At 35.4% G+C, this 19,596-nt stretch overlaps 1 protein-coding gene across 7 annotated transcripts in view; it reads left to right on the top strand.

Annotated features, from left to right (window-relative positions):
* The window catches only part of LOC127858385 (early growth response protein 1-like), a 65,545-nt gene that overhangs the window by 34,776 nt on the left and 11,173 nt on the right, over positions 1-19,596 (top strand). Inside the window, exon 2 of one of the 7 annotated variants that reach the window (XM_052395507.1) lies at positions 16,765-17,642. The exons of 3 other annotated variants lie outside the window; for them this stretch is intronic. In XM_052395507.1, the coding sequence (XP_052251467.1) occupies positions 16,765-16,970 (206 nt within the window). In that variant the 3' untranslated portion in view covers positions 16,971-17,642. Of the gene's footprint in view, positions 1-3,543; positions 5,355-6,504; positions 8,003-14,753; positions 15,670-16,764; positions 17,643-19,596 lie in introns of those variants that run through there. 3 more of the 7 variants (XM_052395501.1, XM_052395503.1, XM_052395505.1) reach the window with 3 other exon arrangements.

Raw genomic sequence — 19,596 nt, 5'->3', positions numbered from 1 at the left:
CTCCCTGTGCTGAAATCAGGGAGAAGTGAGGCCACTAGAAGGAGAAGTGATTTCTGTTCGGCGTTTAATAAAATCTTTGCTTGTTTTATACCCCTCATTACACCTAGCCTTAGTATCATCATCAATGACAAACAATATTTTTTTAAATTCAATAAATCCTTACATATTAAGTCACGTAAATCAATTCATACAAATAAAACTTGTGATTTCCATGTGCATCATAAAAATAAACAGTACTTTATTAATGCAATGACAATCCAAACCCTAGATACATCATAATGTACATGATAATTAGTCAGTGATCTTTTTCACCCAATTGGGAACGGGTCCGGTACCCATGCAATTGGAAATTCTTCGCATCATGAAATCACCAAGTTGTGGTAAAAACGAGTCTTAACAAAACACAATCTTAATGCATAGGACATATAGTATATCTATTACTGTTTATCCGAATTTTATACATATCCGAAATATGTACACTTGATAATGCCTTACCTGTTTCATTTAATAATCCAAATTTTCCTTGTTGTTATCTGGTTTAACAAACCTTATAACATGTACATGTTTGTTTAATCCAGTTAATGCTTTCTCCATTATTGAATCACTTGTAATTTGAATCGCCAGCTTGTTGTTGAATCTAATTATGGCGTCGTTGTCGCCTCAATTTGAATTAAATGCGGGTTTAATGTTACAATACGTCTGCCATTTGCAATGTCAGGGTCATGAAGTAGCAATTTTATTCTACTCGGATAATTAATATCTAATCCAGGAAATGTGTTTTCTCAATGTCTATTGTGTTGTGTTAGGACTTGTTAGTATAAAAATGTACTGTGATTTCAGTTTATATAAGATGGGTGTTACTCGTAATTATCGGTGGATTAACAAACTGACAAAACTCGCTGGACTTTTACAGTAGTGGATCTACGTAATAAATAGACCTTTGATCAATTTTGTTTTTCTTTAATATATTTTCCGACTTTCTTTAACCGTGCCGTCTGCCAAAAACATGTAATTATCGAATGGTCAATGAGGTTGCGGGATATCAAATAAAGTCGTTTACGTATGGATACGGTAGATAAAATTATGGAAATTAGCACTACAGTTTGCACGGGTGAGTTGTTTGTTTTCGTTTATATGGTTATGAATTAATGTCTGGCAAAATAAATTGCACATCGACTGGGTAATTAGTGTTTAAGAGTTTTGAAACACGAAACAAGTAAACAGTAGAACATACTAGAATAAATCGTATTCATATTTACTGTTGGGAATGTGTTGCGCGTGTAAACTTTTTTTAGCGTAAATACATGTCTATAACGCCGTCATTTTATTGCTCAGGTAAACTACTGCATATGTATATACAATGCGCGCGTTCTCATTGGTAACTATCGATGTTAATGTACCGCTTAACTCCGCCTGCAAGGCGTGTACTAATTGCGCTTGCAGAACAGAGAACTATCAAAACTGTCTGCGAAATGAAACTCGCTTTGATCTTTTGATGTAAACCGTTATTGTTTGGAGTGAATGCCCATGTATGCTAGTTGCCTGGATAAGCTTTCACAGCAGTCGATCTTTTGCTGTGATAATAAACTGATAACATAACAAGCATCATCGGTGACTTTATGACATGTGAAAATAGAGAATTTTTAGATGAAAAAGTTGAGAGAAAAAACGTCGCTGTTGAAAAAAAAGAAGGCGAAGTCAACTTCTCCTTCATGTAATTTAAGGGCGACATTATTATGTCTCGGGCTAGGATGTCGCACACGTCGCCCTCACGGCCGAGCCCTGCCCTTTCACACTCAGAAGCAAAGTGAAAATAGCTATAAGCAAACAGCTTCAAACAAGAACTGTCTGCGAGTTACTGGCAGACTGTACTGAAGCCTTAATAACTTGAATCTGTGAACTTGTGAAGAAAGGTCTTTAATTTTATTTTCTTTGGGACTAAAAACGCATCAAAGTGCGTTAGTGCTTTCTACAGGATTTGTTTGCAGATGCCCCGGCGCCGATGGGGTGGGGAGGACTGTCCCCTCCATACTTTTTATGTCCCCCACTATAGTAGTGGGGGACATATTGTTTTTGCCCTGTCTGTCTGTCTGTTGGTCTGTCTGTTGGTCTGTTGGTCTGTTTGCGCCAACTTTAACATTTTGCAATAACTTTTGCTATATTGAAGATAGCAACTTCATATTTGGCATGCATGTGTATCTCATCAAGCTGCACATTTTGAATGGTGAAAGGTCAAGGTCAAGGTCATCCTTCAAGGTCAGAGGTCAAATATATGTGGCCAAAATCGCTAATTTTATGAAGACTTTTGCAACATTGAAGATAGCAACTTGATATTTGGCATGCATGTGTATCTCATGGAGCTGCACATTTTGAGTGGTGAAATGTCAAGATCAAGGTCATCCTTCAAGGTCAGAGGTCAAATATATTTGGCCCAAATCGCTTATTTTATAAATACTTCTGCAATATTGAAGATAGCAACTTGATATTTGGCATGCATGTGCATCTCATGGAGCTGCACATTTTGAGTGGTGAAAGGTCAAGGTCATCCTTCAAGGTCAGAGGTCAAATATATGTGGCCCAAATCACTTATTTTATGAATACTTTTGCAATATTGAAGATAGCAACTTGATATTTGGCATGCATGTGTATCTCATGGAGCTGCACATTTTGAGTGGTGAAAGGTCAAGGTCAAGGTCATCCTTCACAAGGTCAAGGTCATCCTACAAGGTCAAACATCATATAGGGGGACATTGTGTTTCACAAACACATCTTGTTTTTTATAGTACATGTATAATCCCGACTCAAACGATTCCCCAATACATCTTTATGATGCGACTTTATTAGTGCATGTTTACCACTTTTCCAGTTTCTTTCCACTTCCCGATAATCCTGTATGATCTATTTTTAAGGCAAATTCTTGTAAATATTGATGATAGTATTTCATAAACACATTTTTTTTCTAAAGTACAAGAATTGTGGAATAAGCGCTCTCATTGGTCAATATTGATTGTCCAATTCAATGATGCTCCGAATTTAGGCCGGCTTTAGTTGGGTAAAGCTATACATGTTATTGACAGAGGATCATAAATTGGCTTTCAAAAGTTTTGGCGAAGTCATTATTGCTTTGATCTTTGCTAGTTGCAGAAACTGCTAAAATACAATGATCGGAAAAGTTCAGGCGCCGCACGGACTCTGATTTCAAAATTGCCCCGGCGAAGGGACCAGTAAATGGCCTGTCGAAAGCACTTAAGTGCATATGTGAGTGGTAAATGTGTAATCAACTGTTTTTGGTCACCATGGCGTAGTGGATATGGACTCCACCTTGTGACTGAGAGGTTATGGGTTTGATCACAAGTGTAAGAGGGTTCTTTAATTAAGATCTTCCCCAAAACACCAAGTAATGGTTCTACCCAGGAATCAGACTCTAGAGCGTTTCAATCAGCATTGGGCTTTGGATGTTATTGAGCTAAATTAAATAGGTTAAAACTAACTGTTTTTGTGCAGAATAACAGCTCATTGAACTACCAGCCTTTCAACTTTCAGGATTGCCAACATTATCAAGGTTTACATGTCACATCTGTGGCAAGGTTAGCAAGACACGCCAGCACATGGAGTATCACATGAGAGTGCATACGGGGGAGAAACCTTTTGGCTGCAGGTTCTGTGGGAAGAGGTTCAGACACCAGCACCATATGAGACAGCACACCGTGAACACGCACCATCGAGAGTTGGGCCTCACCTTGCCAGGGGGCATGTGAGATATGAACACTGGACCTGACCTTGCCTGGGTGCATTTAATGTGTAAACGCTGGGCCACACCTTAACTGGGGGCATTTGATATGTGAACACTGGGGCTGAACTTGTTTAGGTTACATGTGACTGTTGAAAACTTAGTGAAACATTGCATGAGATTGGCATGAAGAATGGGAATCATCTTACCTTGGGAAATGTAAGTGGTAAAGAGTTAAATACGTATCTAAGTAGTAAAGGGTTAAATATGTATCTAAGTGGTAAAGGGTTAAATACGTATCTAAGTGGTAAAGGGTTAAATATGTATCTAAGTGGTAAAGGGTTAAATATGTATCTAACTGGTAAAGGGTTAAATATGTAAGTGGTAAAGGGTTAAATACGTATCTAAGTGGTAAAGGGTTAAATACGTATCTAAGTGGTAAAGGGTTAAATACGTATCTAAGTGGTAAAGGGTTAAATACGTGTCTAAGTGGTAAAGGGTTAAATGCGAATCTAAGTGGTAAAGGGTTAAATACGTATCTTAGTGGTAAAGGGTTAAATACGTATCTAAGTTGTAAAGGGTTAAATCCATATGTAAGTGGTAAAGGGTTTAATACGTATCTAAGTGGTAAAGGGTTAAATACGTATCTAAGTGGTAAAGGATTAAATACGTATCTAAGTGGTAAAGGGTTAAATACGTATCTAAGTGGTAAAGGGTGAAATACATTTGTAAGTGGTAAAGGGTTAAATATGTATCTAAGTGGTAAAGGGTTAAAAACATATCTAAGTGGTAAAGGGTTAAATACGTATCTAAGTGGTAAAGGGTTAAATACATATCGAAGTGGTAAAGGGTTAAATACGTATCTAAGTGGTAAAGGGTTAAAGACGTATCTAAGTGGTAAAGGGTTAAATACGTATCTAAGTGGTAAAGGGTTAAGCCCTGTTTTCCCTGAGCGAGGTTCAGGCACAAGCTATGTGCTCCAGAAACAAGGAGATCATCTTACACATTTAATGTATTTGAGAGTTGTTAGTTAACATGGTTTGTTAGTGTTTTTTCGTTGAATTGAAAGGGAGGACAAAAATTTAACATTGCTTTGCTAGTGGTAAAGGTATGTTTGAACATTTGACACCAATGATAATATACTGTTGTGTTCAAATTTGCATTTATCATTTGTGTTGTTCTAGTCTGCGTTTATTACTTGTTATGTTATTGTGTTTTTTTAGCTCGGCTGGTTTCGGAGACAAACCGAGGTTACTGTCATAGCCAGCTCATCGTCCGCCGTCTGACGTCCGCCGTCCGCGTCTTGCTAAAACCTTTACATTTTGCTCTAAAATCAAAGTGCTTCCACATACAACTTTAAACTTCATATGTAGATGCACCTTGATGAGCTCTACACGCCACACCCATTTTGGGGTCACTAGGTCAAAGGTCAAGGTCACTGTGACCTCTAAAAAAAAGAAAAAAGAATTCTGACAAGCTTTCTTTTATTAAAAAATGCACCCGCAGCCGAGCGTGGCACCCGTTATGCAGTGCTCTTGTTTAAATATATTGTAAAAATGGTTTTTGCTATGTACCGGTATTTGAATTGCATTGCAAGTGTGGCAATAAACAGAGTTAAAATATATGTTTGAAAAACCAAGTACTTTCTCTGGACCAAATCTATCATTCAGTCATTTCATTTTCCACAACAATGTCTATATTATGTACTTATTAGTTAGAATGCAACTTAATACAACTTCTAGGAAGATAACTTCCAAAAGCAATATCTATACTGGTGATAAGAAAGCAATATCTGTGTGGGTGATAGCAAAGCAATATTTTGCCTACATGTATCTAACAAAGGTAAAGGTGGCTGTGGTGTATTGGGTTTGATGTCTCTATTAGTGATATCAAATCAATTCGTTTACTGGTGATATCAAAAGAATATCTACAGTCTGTATAAAGGTGATATTAAAGCAATATCTATACTGGTGATATCAAACAATATCTGTAAAGGTGATAACAAAGCAATACATTTACTGGCGATATCAAAACAATATCTATAAAGGTTATATCAAAACACTATATAAAAAGGTGATAACAGAGCAATATATATATTTAATGGTGATATCAAAACAATATCTATAAAGGTGATATAAAAACAATATCTGTATTGGTGATAACAAAGCAATACATTTACTGGTGATATCAAAGCAGTTTGTTAACTGGTGATATCAAAACAGTATCTATAAACGTGATAACAAAGCAATACGTTTACTGGTGATATTAAAGCAATATCTATATGTGTAAAGGTGATAACAAAGCAATATACAAATGTATATAAAGGTCATATCAAAGCCAGTGCTCCAGCTAGGCTTAAATTGAAGGGTGCCCCGCCCTGCCCCTCCAAACCTCTGCCCTGCCCTTCATAGGCCCCCCCCCCCCTGCCCTTAAAAAAAAAGTGTCATATGATAATTAATAAATTTCTAATTTCATTGTATTTAATTTATTGCTCATTGAAGACATTATATTTGAATGGTTTACTAATAATGGGAATAATATATTCAAAAAATTATTAAAAGCATATAAATTAACATGCAACAGGAAGCATTCTTGAAACGCCAGCGGGCTTGAAAGTGACTTTTGACAAAATACTGCGCGTTGAAAGTGCCCTTTTGACAAAAAAGCCCCCCCCCCCCCTGCCCTTTTCAAATCCTAGCTGGAGCACTGCAAAGCAATATACAAATATATATACTAGAGGTAGCAAAGCAATAGTTGACTGGTGCTGGTTTCAGAGACCCCAGACAGCATGATGGTCCGTTCTCCAGAAGGCATGTACCAATGCCTGCTGTGCGGTAGACAGAACAGACACAAGGCTGACCTGAAGAAACATCTGCGGGTGCATACAGGAGAGAGACCGTTCAAGTGTCAAGTGTGCCAGCGAATGTTCCGCCAGATACAGCACCTTAAACGCCATGAGATATCAGCTCATATCTCCCATACAGTCATGGAGTAAATAGAGATATCTGCACATATTTACAATACTGCATGAGATATCTGCTCATATCTCCCATACGGTCAAGGAGTGAATAGAGATATCTGCTCATATCCCCCATATGGTCATGGAGTGAATAGAGATATCTGCTCATATCTCCCATACGGTCATGGAGTGAATAGAGATATCTGCTCATACCTCCCATATGGTCATGCAGTGAATAGAGATATCTGCTCATATCTACCATACTTCATAAAATATCTGTTCATATCTCCCATAAGGTCATGGAGTAAATAGAGAAATTTGTTCATATCTACGATACTGCATAAGATATCTATTCATATGGCCCTTACACTAATTGACTGAATAGTGCCCCATTATGCGAAAATGGTTCTTAATTCATGATATGAAATTTTTCGTTTAAATGAGATCTCTTCTAAACAAAAATCTAGTAGTAGGCGGAAAGTGCTCATGCATTAAATCCAGTTTTTTCCAGAGAGAGGCTGCATTCATTCAATCTATTGCTGCAGCCAAAGATATGAGCAGGCCTTGCGCTGACCTCTGACCAGGCCATGAATCATACACTACATCTGCATCCATCAGTTGAATACTTATTTCTGTATGTGTACCTGAAAACATGTGACAGGCCATTATTCATTTACAATCCTTTTCTTGTTTTCTGCTGTTTTTAAAGATGAAGCTTACTTGAAATCAGTATCTTGTATATTTCATATGTAAAAAAGTATTTTTATGTAGGTGATTTATTTTCAACATGATTTTATATAGGATGTGTTGAGACAATCAGGAATCTGGGACATGGTTGTTTTGAAGGATATGAACATTTTGTTCACTGTGTACAGTGTTGGACTGAGGAGGCATGAGACTTAATGATTAATGTTTCATTCACCTGGAATTGAAGTCAAATTCAAAACAATTTGTTCATACTTTGTGAAAAACTTTAAAAAAAAACAGCATCATTCTGTAGAGTGTGTATAAGTATTTGAAAATGTGTTCAAAAGTGTTAAATTCATTAAATAGTATTAAACTGAACTAAGTTCCTGTGTTAAATATTGTTTATCGATTTGCAGTTACAAAATGTTGTACATTTGTGTATTTGTTCATAAATAGGAATACCTATTAAATCACATACCTAAACCTTGTTATTGTTGAACATATTATTTTAGGTGAATTTGTATGAGATGTGATTATCAAAAGTTAAACAAGTTTTAAAGAATAAAAATCTAACTACAAAATTGTAGAAGAATTTAAGAGGAAGTGAACTTGCTTTTAAATCTGTCATTTAATTATATACCCTGATACAAATCAAAGCACAGATCCCAAGACCCTGTTATGTAATGATTATGTGGATAATACAAATTTCTACCCAGGAAAGCAGTAGAACTCAAGTGTCTTGTTTTCTTTGGATTGGGAAAAAAGCATGTAGTTTTTACTATTATTGATAAAATTGATGGTGTGTTTTGTTTGGTAATAAATACTTAACAGATTGAGAACAAAGTGCTTTTAATATTATATTAACGAAGGTTCAACTTATAGAGCTGAATAGGGAAATTAACTTAATGCTGCAGTTAATGGCAATTTTGATTTCTTTTATTTGTTGATAACCTTTTATTGGGAATTTTAATCTGTCATTTGGGAAAAAAACTCCTTGAGATTGGGAATAGTGCAGAATTTTGGCCCAAAATTTGAACAAAAAACAACAACAATATTGAAAAATATTCTGGATGGACTTTTAAAAACTTATCAGAATCTGATTGGAAAGATTTCTTCAGATTGAAATATCTTTGTTTAATGCTAATTTCAGAGAATCCTGAAGGCTTGATGATTCGCACTTCGGACGGTTTACACCAGTGCTTGATTTGTGGTAGAAGAAACCGAAACAAAGGCGATCTAGTGAAACATTTGAGGGTACATACTGGGGAGCGCCCGTTCAAGTGCCAAATGTGTGATAGAATGTTCAGACAGGTGCAGCATCTTAAACGCCACGAGTTCACTGCACACGCCTCACACTTGCTGAATATAAATATTTGAAATATGTGACCCAGAAACACTTATGTTCAGAAATGTTGTCAATTTTGTTCATAGAGAGCTACTGTAAATGTGGATCATTTATATAAGTGCCTGGCTTTGGTAAAATAGTGGTAAATGCATGTGCGTAGGCTAATTAGGGTCGAAACTTTCCGCATTAACCGGATTTTGCCAAGAAGAGACTTCATCTAAACAACAAATACAATGACTGAAAGTGTCATCCCTGATTAGCCTGTGTTGACTGCACATGCATTAAGCCCTGTTTCCCCAGAGCGAGGGTTATTTGCATTATGTGTTGTACACATGGGCTTTACATTTGTGTTTTTAAAACCATTAGGAAAATTACATTGACTTGTTAATTACAGGACCTTGCAATGAAAAGTTTATTGTGTGTTTTTAGTATTTGACGTTGACCTTTGTTCATAGGTATATGGTAAAGGTTACTCTTTGTGTAAACCAAGATAAAGCTTGGTTTGCTCTATTAAAAACTATTACCATGGTTAATTACTGATTTAGAAAATTACAATTGATAAAATACAATCATTTAATAAATTTGTTTAAGTTGTAATTGTATTCTATTTTTGTATATATTTGTACCTGCCTTCTACAGTATTGAAACATGCATTAAAAGCAGAATAAATTATAGTTGTTTAATCTTTTGCTGTCTTCGGTATTTACCTGCATATTTACATTGCATTGTTTATTGCAAATTTGCTCCCCTGTCAGTTTAAAACTGGTTTATTAAGAAAATCATATTTTGAGGTGCAAATTTTAATTGGATCTAAAAAATTGTTCATGTTGAACATTTTAAAAAGGTGAAATATTGACCATACCAAAAGTGTTCAAGAAGTTGCAGCCATGTGTTAAGCGCATTAGTTAAATAATCGTACACGAAATTAAAAGTATTCTCATAGCTCACATTTTTTCCAACCATGATACTGTAGACACAAAATGACATCTGAAAGTGACCGACACAAATTCCTCACCCCCACTCCAAAAAAATTGGAAATTAACAAATTTATGTGTCCACAAAAAAGGTTATTTTTTACCACAAAATGTCATGCAAACTTTAATTAATGATTTGACAGTATCCTAATTATGATTCCAGCCTTGCCCACAAAGCTGTTCACATGTGATGTGTGTGGGAAAACCAGCAAGACCAGCACGAACCACAAGATCCATATGCGTATACATACTGGGGAGAAACCCTACCATTGCAGGCAATGTGAGCAGACATTCAGGCAGAGACACCACCTGCAGCATCACATCCTCAGGTGGCACTACCAGCAGGGACCAGTGCCATCGCCACGGAACGACGCACAATGGGGCTTGAAATGATATAATTGTACTTTAGATTGTATAGCTTGCAACCATTTTAAAGGACATACTTTCAATTGGACTAAAATGTTACATGTAGTACCATACTTTACCGTACTTAAAGTTGTATATCGTAAAATCGTGTATTACGGGCACCTAGGTTTTTAATGCCAAAATTGACTTAAAATGATATTGCCATACTTAACAGTGTAAAGTGTGCAGCTTTGTGTTATGCGCACTTCATCAAAGTATTATACGAGCCATGAAATTCGAAAACAGGGCCTAATGCATATGCGTAAAGAGTCACTTAGGACGACACTTTCCGCCTAATTTGAATTTTTGCTAAGAAGAGACTTTCTTTAAGGGGAAAATACCATAGAAGCGGAAAGTGTCTTTCTAGATTAGTCTGTGCCAATTGCACAGGCTAATTTGGGATGACACTTTGCCCACAAGCTTTAAATTTAATTTTTCTAGAAAGAGGCAAATATGATATTATTCTGTCAGCAGGGCTCTACAGATTTTAAATGACATTTTCTGCCAGCAAGAACAGAAATTAAAAGATTAACCATTGAATGAACATGGAGTTAATTTCTTGTATTGCTGTGGAACTGTTGTGATTACTTAATATGTTGAATATCAGGTACATTATTACAGTGCTTCATTATCATACTTTGAGTTGACACTTGGATGTGATGGACATTTAATGATTAACACTGCATTTCAATAAAGTGTTTTATGATTATTTTTGATCAAAATTCCCTCCCCTTCTTTATGTATAAAAAAACAACAACACATATGTTAACTTTAAATCAAAAGTGTACATCAATTGACAGCAGTATATTTTATCCCTTTTTTAGTGTCACTATTGTTTTAGTGTCACTTCTGTATTAGTGACACTTCTGTATGTTTTTTATGTCCCCCACTATAGTAGTTGCGCCAACTTTAACATTTGCAATAACTTTTGCAATATTGAAGATAGCAACTTGATATTTGGCATGCATATGTATCTCATGGAGCTGCACATTTTGAGTGGTGAAAGGTCAATGTCAAGGTCATCCTTCAAGGTCAAAGGTCAAATATATGGGTAGAAAATCGCTCATTTAGTGTACATTTTTGCAATATTTCAATATTCAAGATAGCAACTTGATATTTGGCATGCATGTGTATCTCATGGAGCTGCACATTTTGAGTGGTGAAAGGTCAAGGTCAAGGTCATCCTTAAAGGTCAGAGGTCAAATATATGTGGCCGAAATCGCTCATTTTATGAGTACTTTTGCAATATTGAAGATAGCAACTTGATATTTGGCATGCATGTGTATCTCATGGAGCTGTACATTTTGAGTGGTGAAAGGTCAAGGTCAAGGTCATCCTTCAAGGTCAAATATATGGGTCAAATTGCTCATGTAATGTCACTTCTGCAATATTGAAGCTAGCAATTTTATATTTGACATGCATGCTTATCTCATGGAGCTGCACATTTTGAGTGGTGAAGGGTCAAGGTCGAGATCATCCTTCAAGGTCAAACGTCATATACGGGGACATAGTGTTTCACAAACACATCTTGTTGACATCTGCTAATTTGTTGGTCTGAATTGATCTGAATTCTTGCACCTGATATGAGTTGAATATATTTCCAAAACAAACAAATTTAATGTTAAAAAAATTGACAGGCAGTAGTTTATCATACAATTTTACAAGACAAAGAAAATGTGGGCATTATCAAAGTTTTTAATGAGTAATATAAGCCGTATTCACTTTTTGCATGTGCATGTTCCAGATTAGCCTGTGTATTCCGCATAGGCTAATCAGGGACGACAATTTTTGCTTTTGTTTGATTTTTAGATTTCAGGAAGTCTCTTTAAGTAAAAAGTCCAGTTTAGGCGAAAAGTGTCATCACAGATAATCCTTTGCTGACTGCGCAGGCTAATCTGTGATTACACACAGCGCACATACATTAAGCACTGTTTTCCCGGAACGAGGTTGAGGTATAATACTACTCAAATCAGAGCCGCTGGTTATTGAAAATCAAACAACAGAGTTTATGTTTACAGGAAATGACTTATTACGTATGTTGAATTCTTTGTTAATAAAAAAACACTTTGAATCAATGAAATTAACTCTAATTTGTTCATGTAATATATGTTATGCATTCTATTCCCACTATTTGCATGTTTTTTTCATAATCCTACCATTATGTCATACGATAAAAAATAAAAGTTGTTTTAAATAATATAAAAGGTGTTACATTTTTGTTTGATTTTCTAAGGGACTACATGCATGTCACTGTGCTTATCTGAGCATTAAAGGGTTAAATTCCACTATAAAAAGGAAGCTCTTGATACTCTGTAAGTTAAAGACGTCCTTTTTTTTTATAAATGTGGAAAGTGTTGTCCCTGACCCTAAGCAGACTGTAAAGGCTAATCTGGACGAGACTTCCTGCACATGCATTTAATCCCTTACCATGTTATTGCCTTCCTTACATGGTTATTTACTCCATTACAGTGTTAATACCTTCCTTACCCTGTTAATATCTTCCTTACAGTTTAAGTACCTTTTTTACAGTAGTATTACCTCCCTTACAATTATATTACTTCCCTTACAGTGTCATTATCTCCCTTTCTGTATTATTACCTCCCTTACTTTGTTTTTTACCTCCCTTACAGTGCTATTATCTCTCTTACAGTTTTATTACCTCTCTTACATTGTTATTACATCTCTTACAGTGTTATTCCCACATTTCAGGTGTGTTAAGGAAGGAGGGCCAGTTTGATTGCCCCATGTGTGGCAAGGTGATCTCAAGCAAACAGAACCTTGCCCTCCACATGCGTGTACATACTGGTGAGAAACCCTACGTCTGCAATGTGTGCAATAGACGCTTCACCCAGAAGAGTAACCTGAACTCACATCGGGTGGTCCACCTCAAACTGAATATATAGTGATTGAGGAACAAACTACAATTCTTGCAATTGATAGATATTAATGACTTTTACAGTAATTTACCATGTATTATGCGCAACCATGTGTGAGAAACCTTACGTCTGCAATTTCTGCAACAGACGCTTAGAATCTGAAGAGCAACCAGAACTCACATAGGGTGGTCCACCTAAAACTTAATAGATAGGGCGGATTTGTATAGTGATTTGAAGAGTGATTGAAATGTCCATCTAAGCTGAATATATAGTGATGATTGGTAGAATGATTGGATGGTCAACTTTAGCTGAGAATATATACTGATTATTTGAAAAGTGATTTGATTGTCCATTTTAAGTTGCATACATATGTATATACTTTTGATTGGATGAGTGAATGGATGATCCTTCTCAAGCTGGATTTGAAGGTTGATTTGATGGTCCTTGTCAATCAGAATATAAAATGATGATTTTAATAGGGATGGGATTGGCCAGCTGCGTATTAAGAGACTTTTGGGAAAGTGATAGTTATACAGATTTAAGGAGCCCAGCAAAAATTGTCTGTGAATTTTATCAAACCAATTCAACATAGACCAACAAATATTATCTGTTCAGTGGAATAATGAGTGTGAACATACTTTTTCATTCATTTAAAGGCCAGTTGTGCAAATAGTTTTCAGCAAAGTGAGCCAATTAGACTCTTATTTATCAATAACTAAACTGTCTTTTGTCCTGTTACATGCTTTTTCACATGGTTTGCCACATTGTCATAAGCTGCATTTTTATTGTTCAAGAAAATAATACACTTTTTTACCAACATGTGCAAAATGGATTCTGAGTGTTCATTTTCTTAGTATTCATATTTAGTGTTTCAGAAGGAAAACTGTAATGTTTGCGTATGTTAAACATTGATATCCTAATATGTTTATGCAAAATTACCTAGTTGTATGCAAACTTTGTAGTGGGAAAATAATCAGTTTAGTTATTTTTATTTCTTGTTTATTGCTCTTTAGTTTAAAGGCCTTTGTATGCATTTTGTGAACTCAGCATCTTGTTTCACAAGAAACTGTCAATACTTAGTATTGATGTTGTTTGTGCAAAAAATATCAATAAAATAAGAAAACAAAACTGCTGTCCTTAGTTTATGTAGTATTGATCCTCTAGTTGGAAATTAAGGTACATTGCTTAAGTTAACTTAAATAAATATAATATATTGTAGTTTTCGACCAACATATGAATAGGTTTTGACCACAATCAATTATAAAAACATTATATCTTAGACGTTTTGTATTTGGCTCAATTAGCTCATTTACGTTATTGCCAGTACTTTACTGAAATAACAATTATTTTTTATGCTCCTGAAGGTGGGCATATAGTGATCGCACTGTCCGTCTGTCTGTCTGTCCGTCCGTCTGTCTGTCCTTCCATCACACTTTTGCGTTTAGGTTTTGAAAAATGCTCATAACTTCTATGTCCCTTGAGATATAACCTTCATATTTGGTATGCATGTGTATACGGACAAAGCCTTTCCATACGCACACACATTTTGACCCCTGTGATGTTGACCTTGAACTTCGGGTTCGTGTTAAGGTTTCGAAATCTGCGTTCAGGTTTCATAAAATGCTCATAACTTCTATCAAAGCGTTTATAGGGGGCAGATGTCATCCTATGGTGACAGCTCATGTTTATCTCTCAATTTTTCTCATCAACTTAAGTTTGACAGCTCTTTGTTTTATTGACATTTCAATGTTATATTATTCCATGACTTCTTTTTTAGATGCACAGACTGTGGCCGATGTTACCACCAACTACACCTACCAGGAGCTCTTGCATTTGTCTCAAGGCAGCTCAGACTGCCTTGTTTGTGGCAAGACCTTTGCCAATCGTTCTAACATGACACGCCACTTGACACTCCATACGGGTCGGCGGCCCTTCAAATGTGACCAGTGTCCCAAAGAGTTCACACAGAAGGTCCACCTGAGATCTCATATGGTGGTGCATATGCGGAACGAACTGCAGTTCTTGTAGCTGATAAACTGTTTACTTATATTGTTCACTTATACTGATATTTACCATGTATTACGCTCAATTATGTATAACGCGCACCAGATTTTGTAACTCAAAAATGGAGGAAAAAAAGTTTATTAATAAAGAAAAAATGCAATTTTTGTAACTTATCAATACTGTACAATGACAATATTTATCAGCATGACAATTTCGTGGTTTAAAAAAGACTTATTTTTGTGTACACGTAAATTCTAAGATTTCTGTTCTTGGTAAAAAGTGAGGAATTTGCTTTGGTCATTTTCTTATGTGTTTTTGTTAAAGTTGTGGATTGTTCAACCCACAAAACCAATGAAAATTAATGTCTTAGAAATAATATTGATTTAATACTATTGTTGACTTAAAATCACTGCTCATATACATGTATCATTTTGTGAGCAATCCACTTTTAACGGCAGTAGCGGGCAGATAAATACATCCAGATTTGAACTGTAAATATTTTGTTGCGATTTCAGTAATTATGTTTGTTTGCATGAATTTGCTTTGTGACTAGAAGATGAAATGTGATTCCTATGACATGTGTTATTTAAATTGCTAAGCATGGTATACATTTCTCTTTATGTGTTGCATTTCAGTAGTAATAAGATTATTCTGTTTTAAGCAAAGTATTTTTACCTGAAAGAAATAAACTTAATGCACTTTGTATTTTGGGCTTTTATAAAGAACAAAGTATTAGGTTGTACCTGCTACTATCAAACATATCGCCAATTAATTTTGACAGCCATATTTAAACATTCAATTTTCCCCATTCATCTACATGTGTTTTTGTATACAAAGGCTATTAATCTGTTGTACTTTCCATAAACCACAAACTACATGCATATTCTTAACTTCATATCAACCATGTTTGTTTTTTCCATGTCTACAAACATAAACTACATGCACATTCATAGCTTCATGTCCACTATGTTTGTTGTTTCCATGTCTACAAACACAAACATGCAAATTAATAGCTTCATGCCCAATATGTTTGTTGTTTTCAGGTCTACTCTCAAAGCCGTGTTTTACGTGCAGCATATGCGGACATATTTTTCACAGAAAGGACCACTTAGAACGCCACTTTGCGAGACACAGTGGATACAAGCCTTACCAGTGTGACGTCTGCAACAAACGATTTTCGCGCATTGACAATATGAAAACGCACAAGTTTACAATTCATGGAATTACATTCACAATATGATTCACTGCAGTTAATTGTTATGATGAATCCTTGCCTTAAGACTATGAGAAACTGTAGGTTTCAGAAAGAATCACAATTGGTATTCATAAGTTGGCTCGTACAAATAAAAAATTGTTTATTCATATGTGAACTGAATGCAATTATGTATCTATTTTCGCATAGATACATATGTATTAAAGCAGCCATGACATTTTTTTTAGTAAACTGCTTTGTTATGTCTCTTACAAGCATTGATCTTCAACAGGATGTAAAATCATTAAAAATGTTTTGGCATGACATTGTGTGTTTAATAAAAACTATCATGTATACATAATTCATAGATATCAGACTTTGGAAAAAAGAGGAATATGTGTTGTTTTTTCCAATGTTCGTGTTAAATTTGCGGATCGGTCAACCCACAAAATTAACAAAAATTAATGGCCCACAATGATTTAACAGTATACTACGAATGGAAATATTTCAGTTTTTAATGTATCGATTTTATTGCAGTCATGTGTCCCATCTCAGTGTCACATAATGTTCTCAATGTACTTCTCCACTGCAGGATCGCCCATTGAGACTGGCTCCTCCTCCGGTAATGACGAGCTGCAGTGCAAGCTGTGCGGGAAGCATTTCTCCACAAGGCAGAGCCTGCAGCGGCACAGTGTGATCCACACCGGGGAGAAGCCCTTCTCCTGCCACATCTGTCAGCGCAGGTTCAACCAGAAGTCAAACCTGAGGACGCATCTTGTCGTGCACATGAAAATATAATGTCCAGAAACAAAGTGCAGCAAACTTACGTGGTCTGTTTGATGAAGTGATATGAATAGAAAATGCCATAAGACAAAAGGCATCGCTTACACACTTTTTCTACGTTATGCATTGTAAATCATAAGCCTTGAAAAGACTACAAGAAACAGTTGCCGGCAAAACATAAAACAATGATGAAACTACTTTACAAAATATATTTTTTAAAGAATAACTCACGATTGTGAAGAAGCAAAAATGACACAAAAAGCATTCATTTTGTGCTTGATTATAATGGGATGGTATTATGTCAATAGTGGTATCAGTAAACTTGCGGATTCAATCATATTGGTGTCTTCCCAGATTTTCATGTACATAGCATGATGGAAGTCTATTTACTATGGATTTCATTTTGTACAAAAAGTCATAGCTTTTGCATTTTATCTGTAAATAATGGCATAATGTGTGTAGTGTTTTCTTACTGAGTTTTCTTACTATGACGTTTTTTGTATGTAAAGTTTTCAGTACAATAAACCACTTGCGTTACATGAACACTATTGTTTCTTGAATATAGCCACCAAATTTAACAAACAACTGTTAATTCTTTAGTTTTCAGCACTTTGTATAAAACGTTGTATTTCTCGGCCGAATTGGAAAAACGAACTACAGTACATGTTATTTGAATCGTTACCAAATTGACATCACGAGTGGGCCTTTGTCAAAATGATCATATTGACCCCGGGCCGATTTTTCATGTGTGGAAAGAATCCTTAAACGTAACAAATTTCGTCCACATCCACTCTTAGAAAACGGTGATACATCAAATTGAGCCTCAAATAAATGAAATAATAAAACGAAGCACACAATTCGAATCATCAAAAATCGATTACATCTGAAAGTGTAGAGATTGATAACCCTGTTTAAGATTGAAAAAGCAGTGAACATACAAAATAATAAACGATCCACTTACTTAAATGGCAGCTTGAATCCAATAATCATGACAATAACATTACGATATGCACTTCCAATTCAGACAAAAACGCGCGATTAAAGCAACAGAATGACTTCGATATCTATTGATATTATTTATAGTATTCCTATCAAAGTATCAAATACTGTGTGACAAGCGCACAATCTTGAATATGTTTTCGATTCGGTTGATTCTATCTTATGTTTTATATTGTACTGTTACAAAACAACCACATCCCAGTTGTTGTTCCTAAAATCCAGAGAATCTAGCTTGTTTTCGTCTCAGAAATTACGTCACATAAGATACTAGTACATGAGATAAATTACGTAATCATTTGAATGAAATTTAAATTATGGCAATATGGAACAAAAAAGGATATGTTATATAAACGATAACAAACCACAAAGCTGCGCCGGACGTCTTTAATTGGAAACAAGTATTACCATCCGCTATAATGTTTTGTAAGTCAAGTAACCTGTTGCCTGTACAAAACAACTGTATGCTTAATAAACAAGTAAGTGTACTATTGCAGCAATACGTACGTATACAGCACAAAACATACAATGCATGTTTTTTTTTATGTATTTCGACTGTGTAATTCACTGAGGTATCGTTGCATGTTTCAGCATCCTTCAAGCCAGCCACAGTTGGCGCGGTGACTGGGCGGCCTACGTGCTCAGTGTGTGGACGAACATTCTCCACGAAACAGAATATGGAGACACACAGACGTCTCCACTTCGATGACAAGCCCTTCGCCTGCAGCCATTGCGATAAACGCTTCAATACACGCTGGAATCTCAAGTCTCACCTATTGAGGCATTTGAAGGATTAATTATGACAACGTTGACCGTGTGTAATATTTTATTGGGCATTTTATGTTTTTTTGTATGATTTAGCACCGTTTTGTAAATATTACCACAGTTCACTCACAATCTTGGACTTTCTAATTTTGTTGGTGTGATATTTGTATTGTGTAACAAAATGAACAGCTGAGGTAGTTGTGTAAAGAGATATGCATATACAACATGTGTATATTATTGACTGTTTCATTTTATCAAGTATTGTGTCGATAGTTTCAAGTTCATTATTTTGTTTGTATATCATTGTGTTATATTTGGTATTTCCAACTTGCATTTCAATACAAACAATACACACAAATAGTGGTGTTTCTTGGGTTTACATAAAATCAATTAACAAGTTGTAAATGCCTGCAATTTTGAAATGGATGACTCTTGTAACACGAAGTTGTATTTTAAAGATAAAGAATGAAAATACATGTGGATTATTTTGCATAAAACCATTGGGGGCGTTATTAAAGTCACTCTTAAAATTCCAAACGGTTCAGTTAGGTTCGCGCGATCAAACGCCCGATCTAGCAAACGTTTAACAAATAAATGATTTCTGAATTATGCGCAGGTAAAAGACATTAATAGTATCCTTATTATGTTGAAGCTCTAAAAAAAGTTACCCGTTTTTACTTAGGAATTTAATTGCATTTATAATCTTAATATTTTAACTACATGAAACAGTGCATAGAACATCAAATTGATTATTCAATTAATGTTTATGAATGAAGCTTATATTATTTTGCGTTGTGTCTATGTGCTGATATCAAAAATATGCAGGCGAAGTAGAGATTCAAATACTTCTGATTTTTGTTGTTAATTAATACACTCTGCC

This window comes from Dreissena polymorpha, chromosome 14 (genome assembly GCF_020536995.1).
Source record: "Dreissena polymorpha isolate Duluth1 chromosome 14, UMN_Dpol_1.0, whole genome shotgun sequence".
Taxonomy (NCBI): Eukaryota; Metazoa; Mollusca; class Bivalvia; order Myida; family Dreissenidae; genus Dreissena; species Dreissena polymorpha.
The sequence above is the reverse complement of the archived record's forward strand: the minus strand, read 5'-3'. Positions and strand labels throughout refer to the sequence as shown.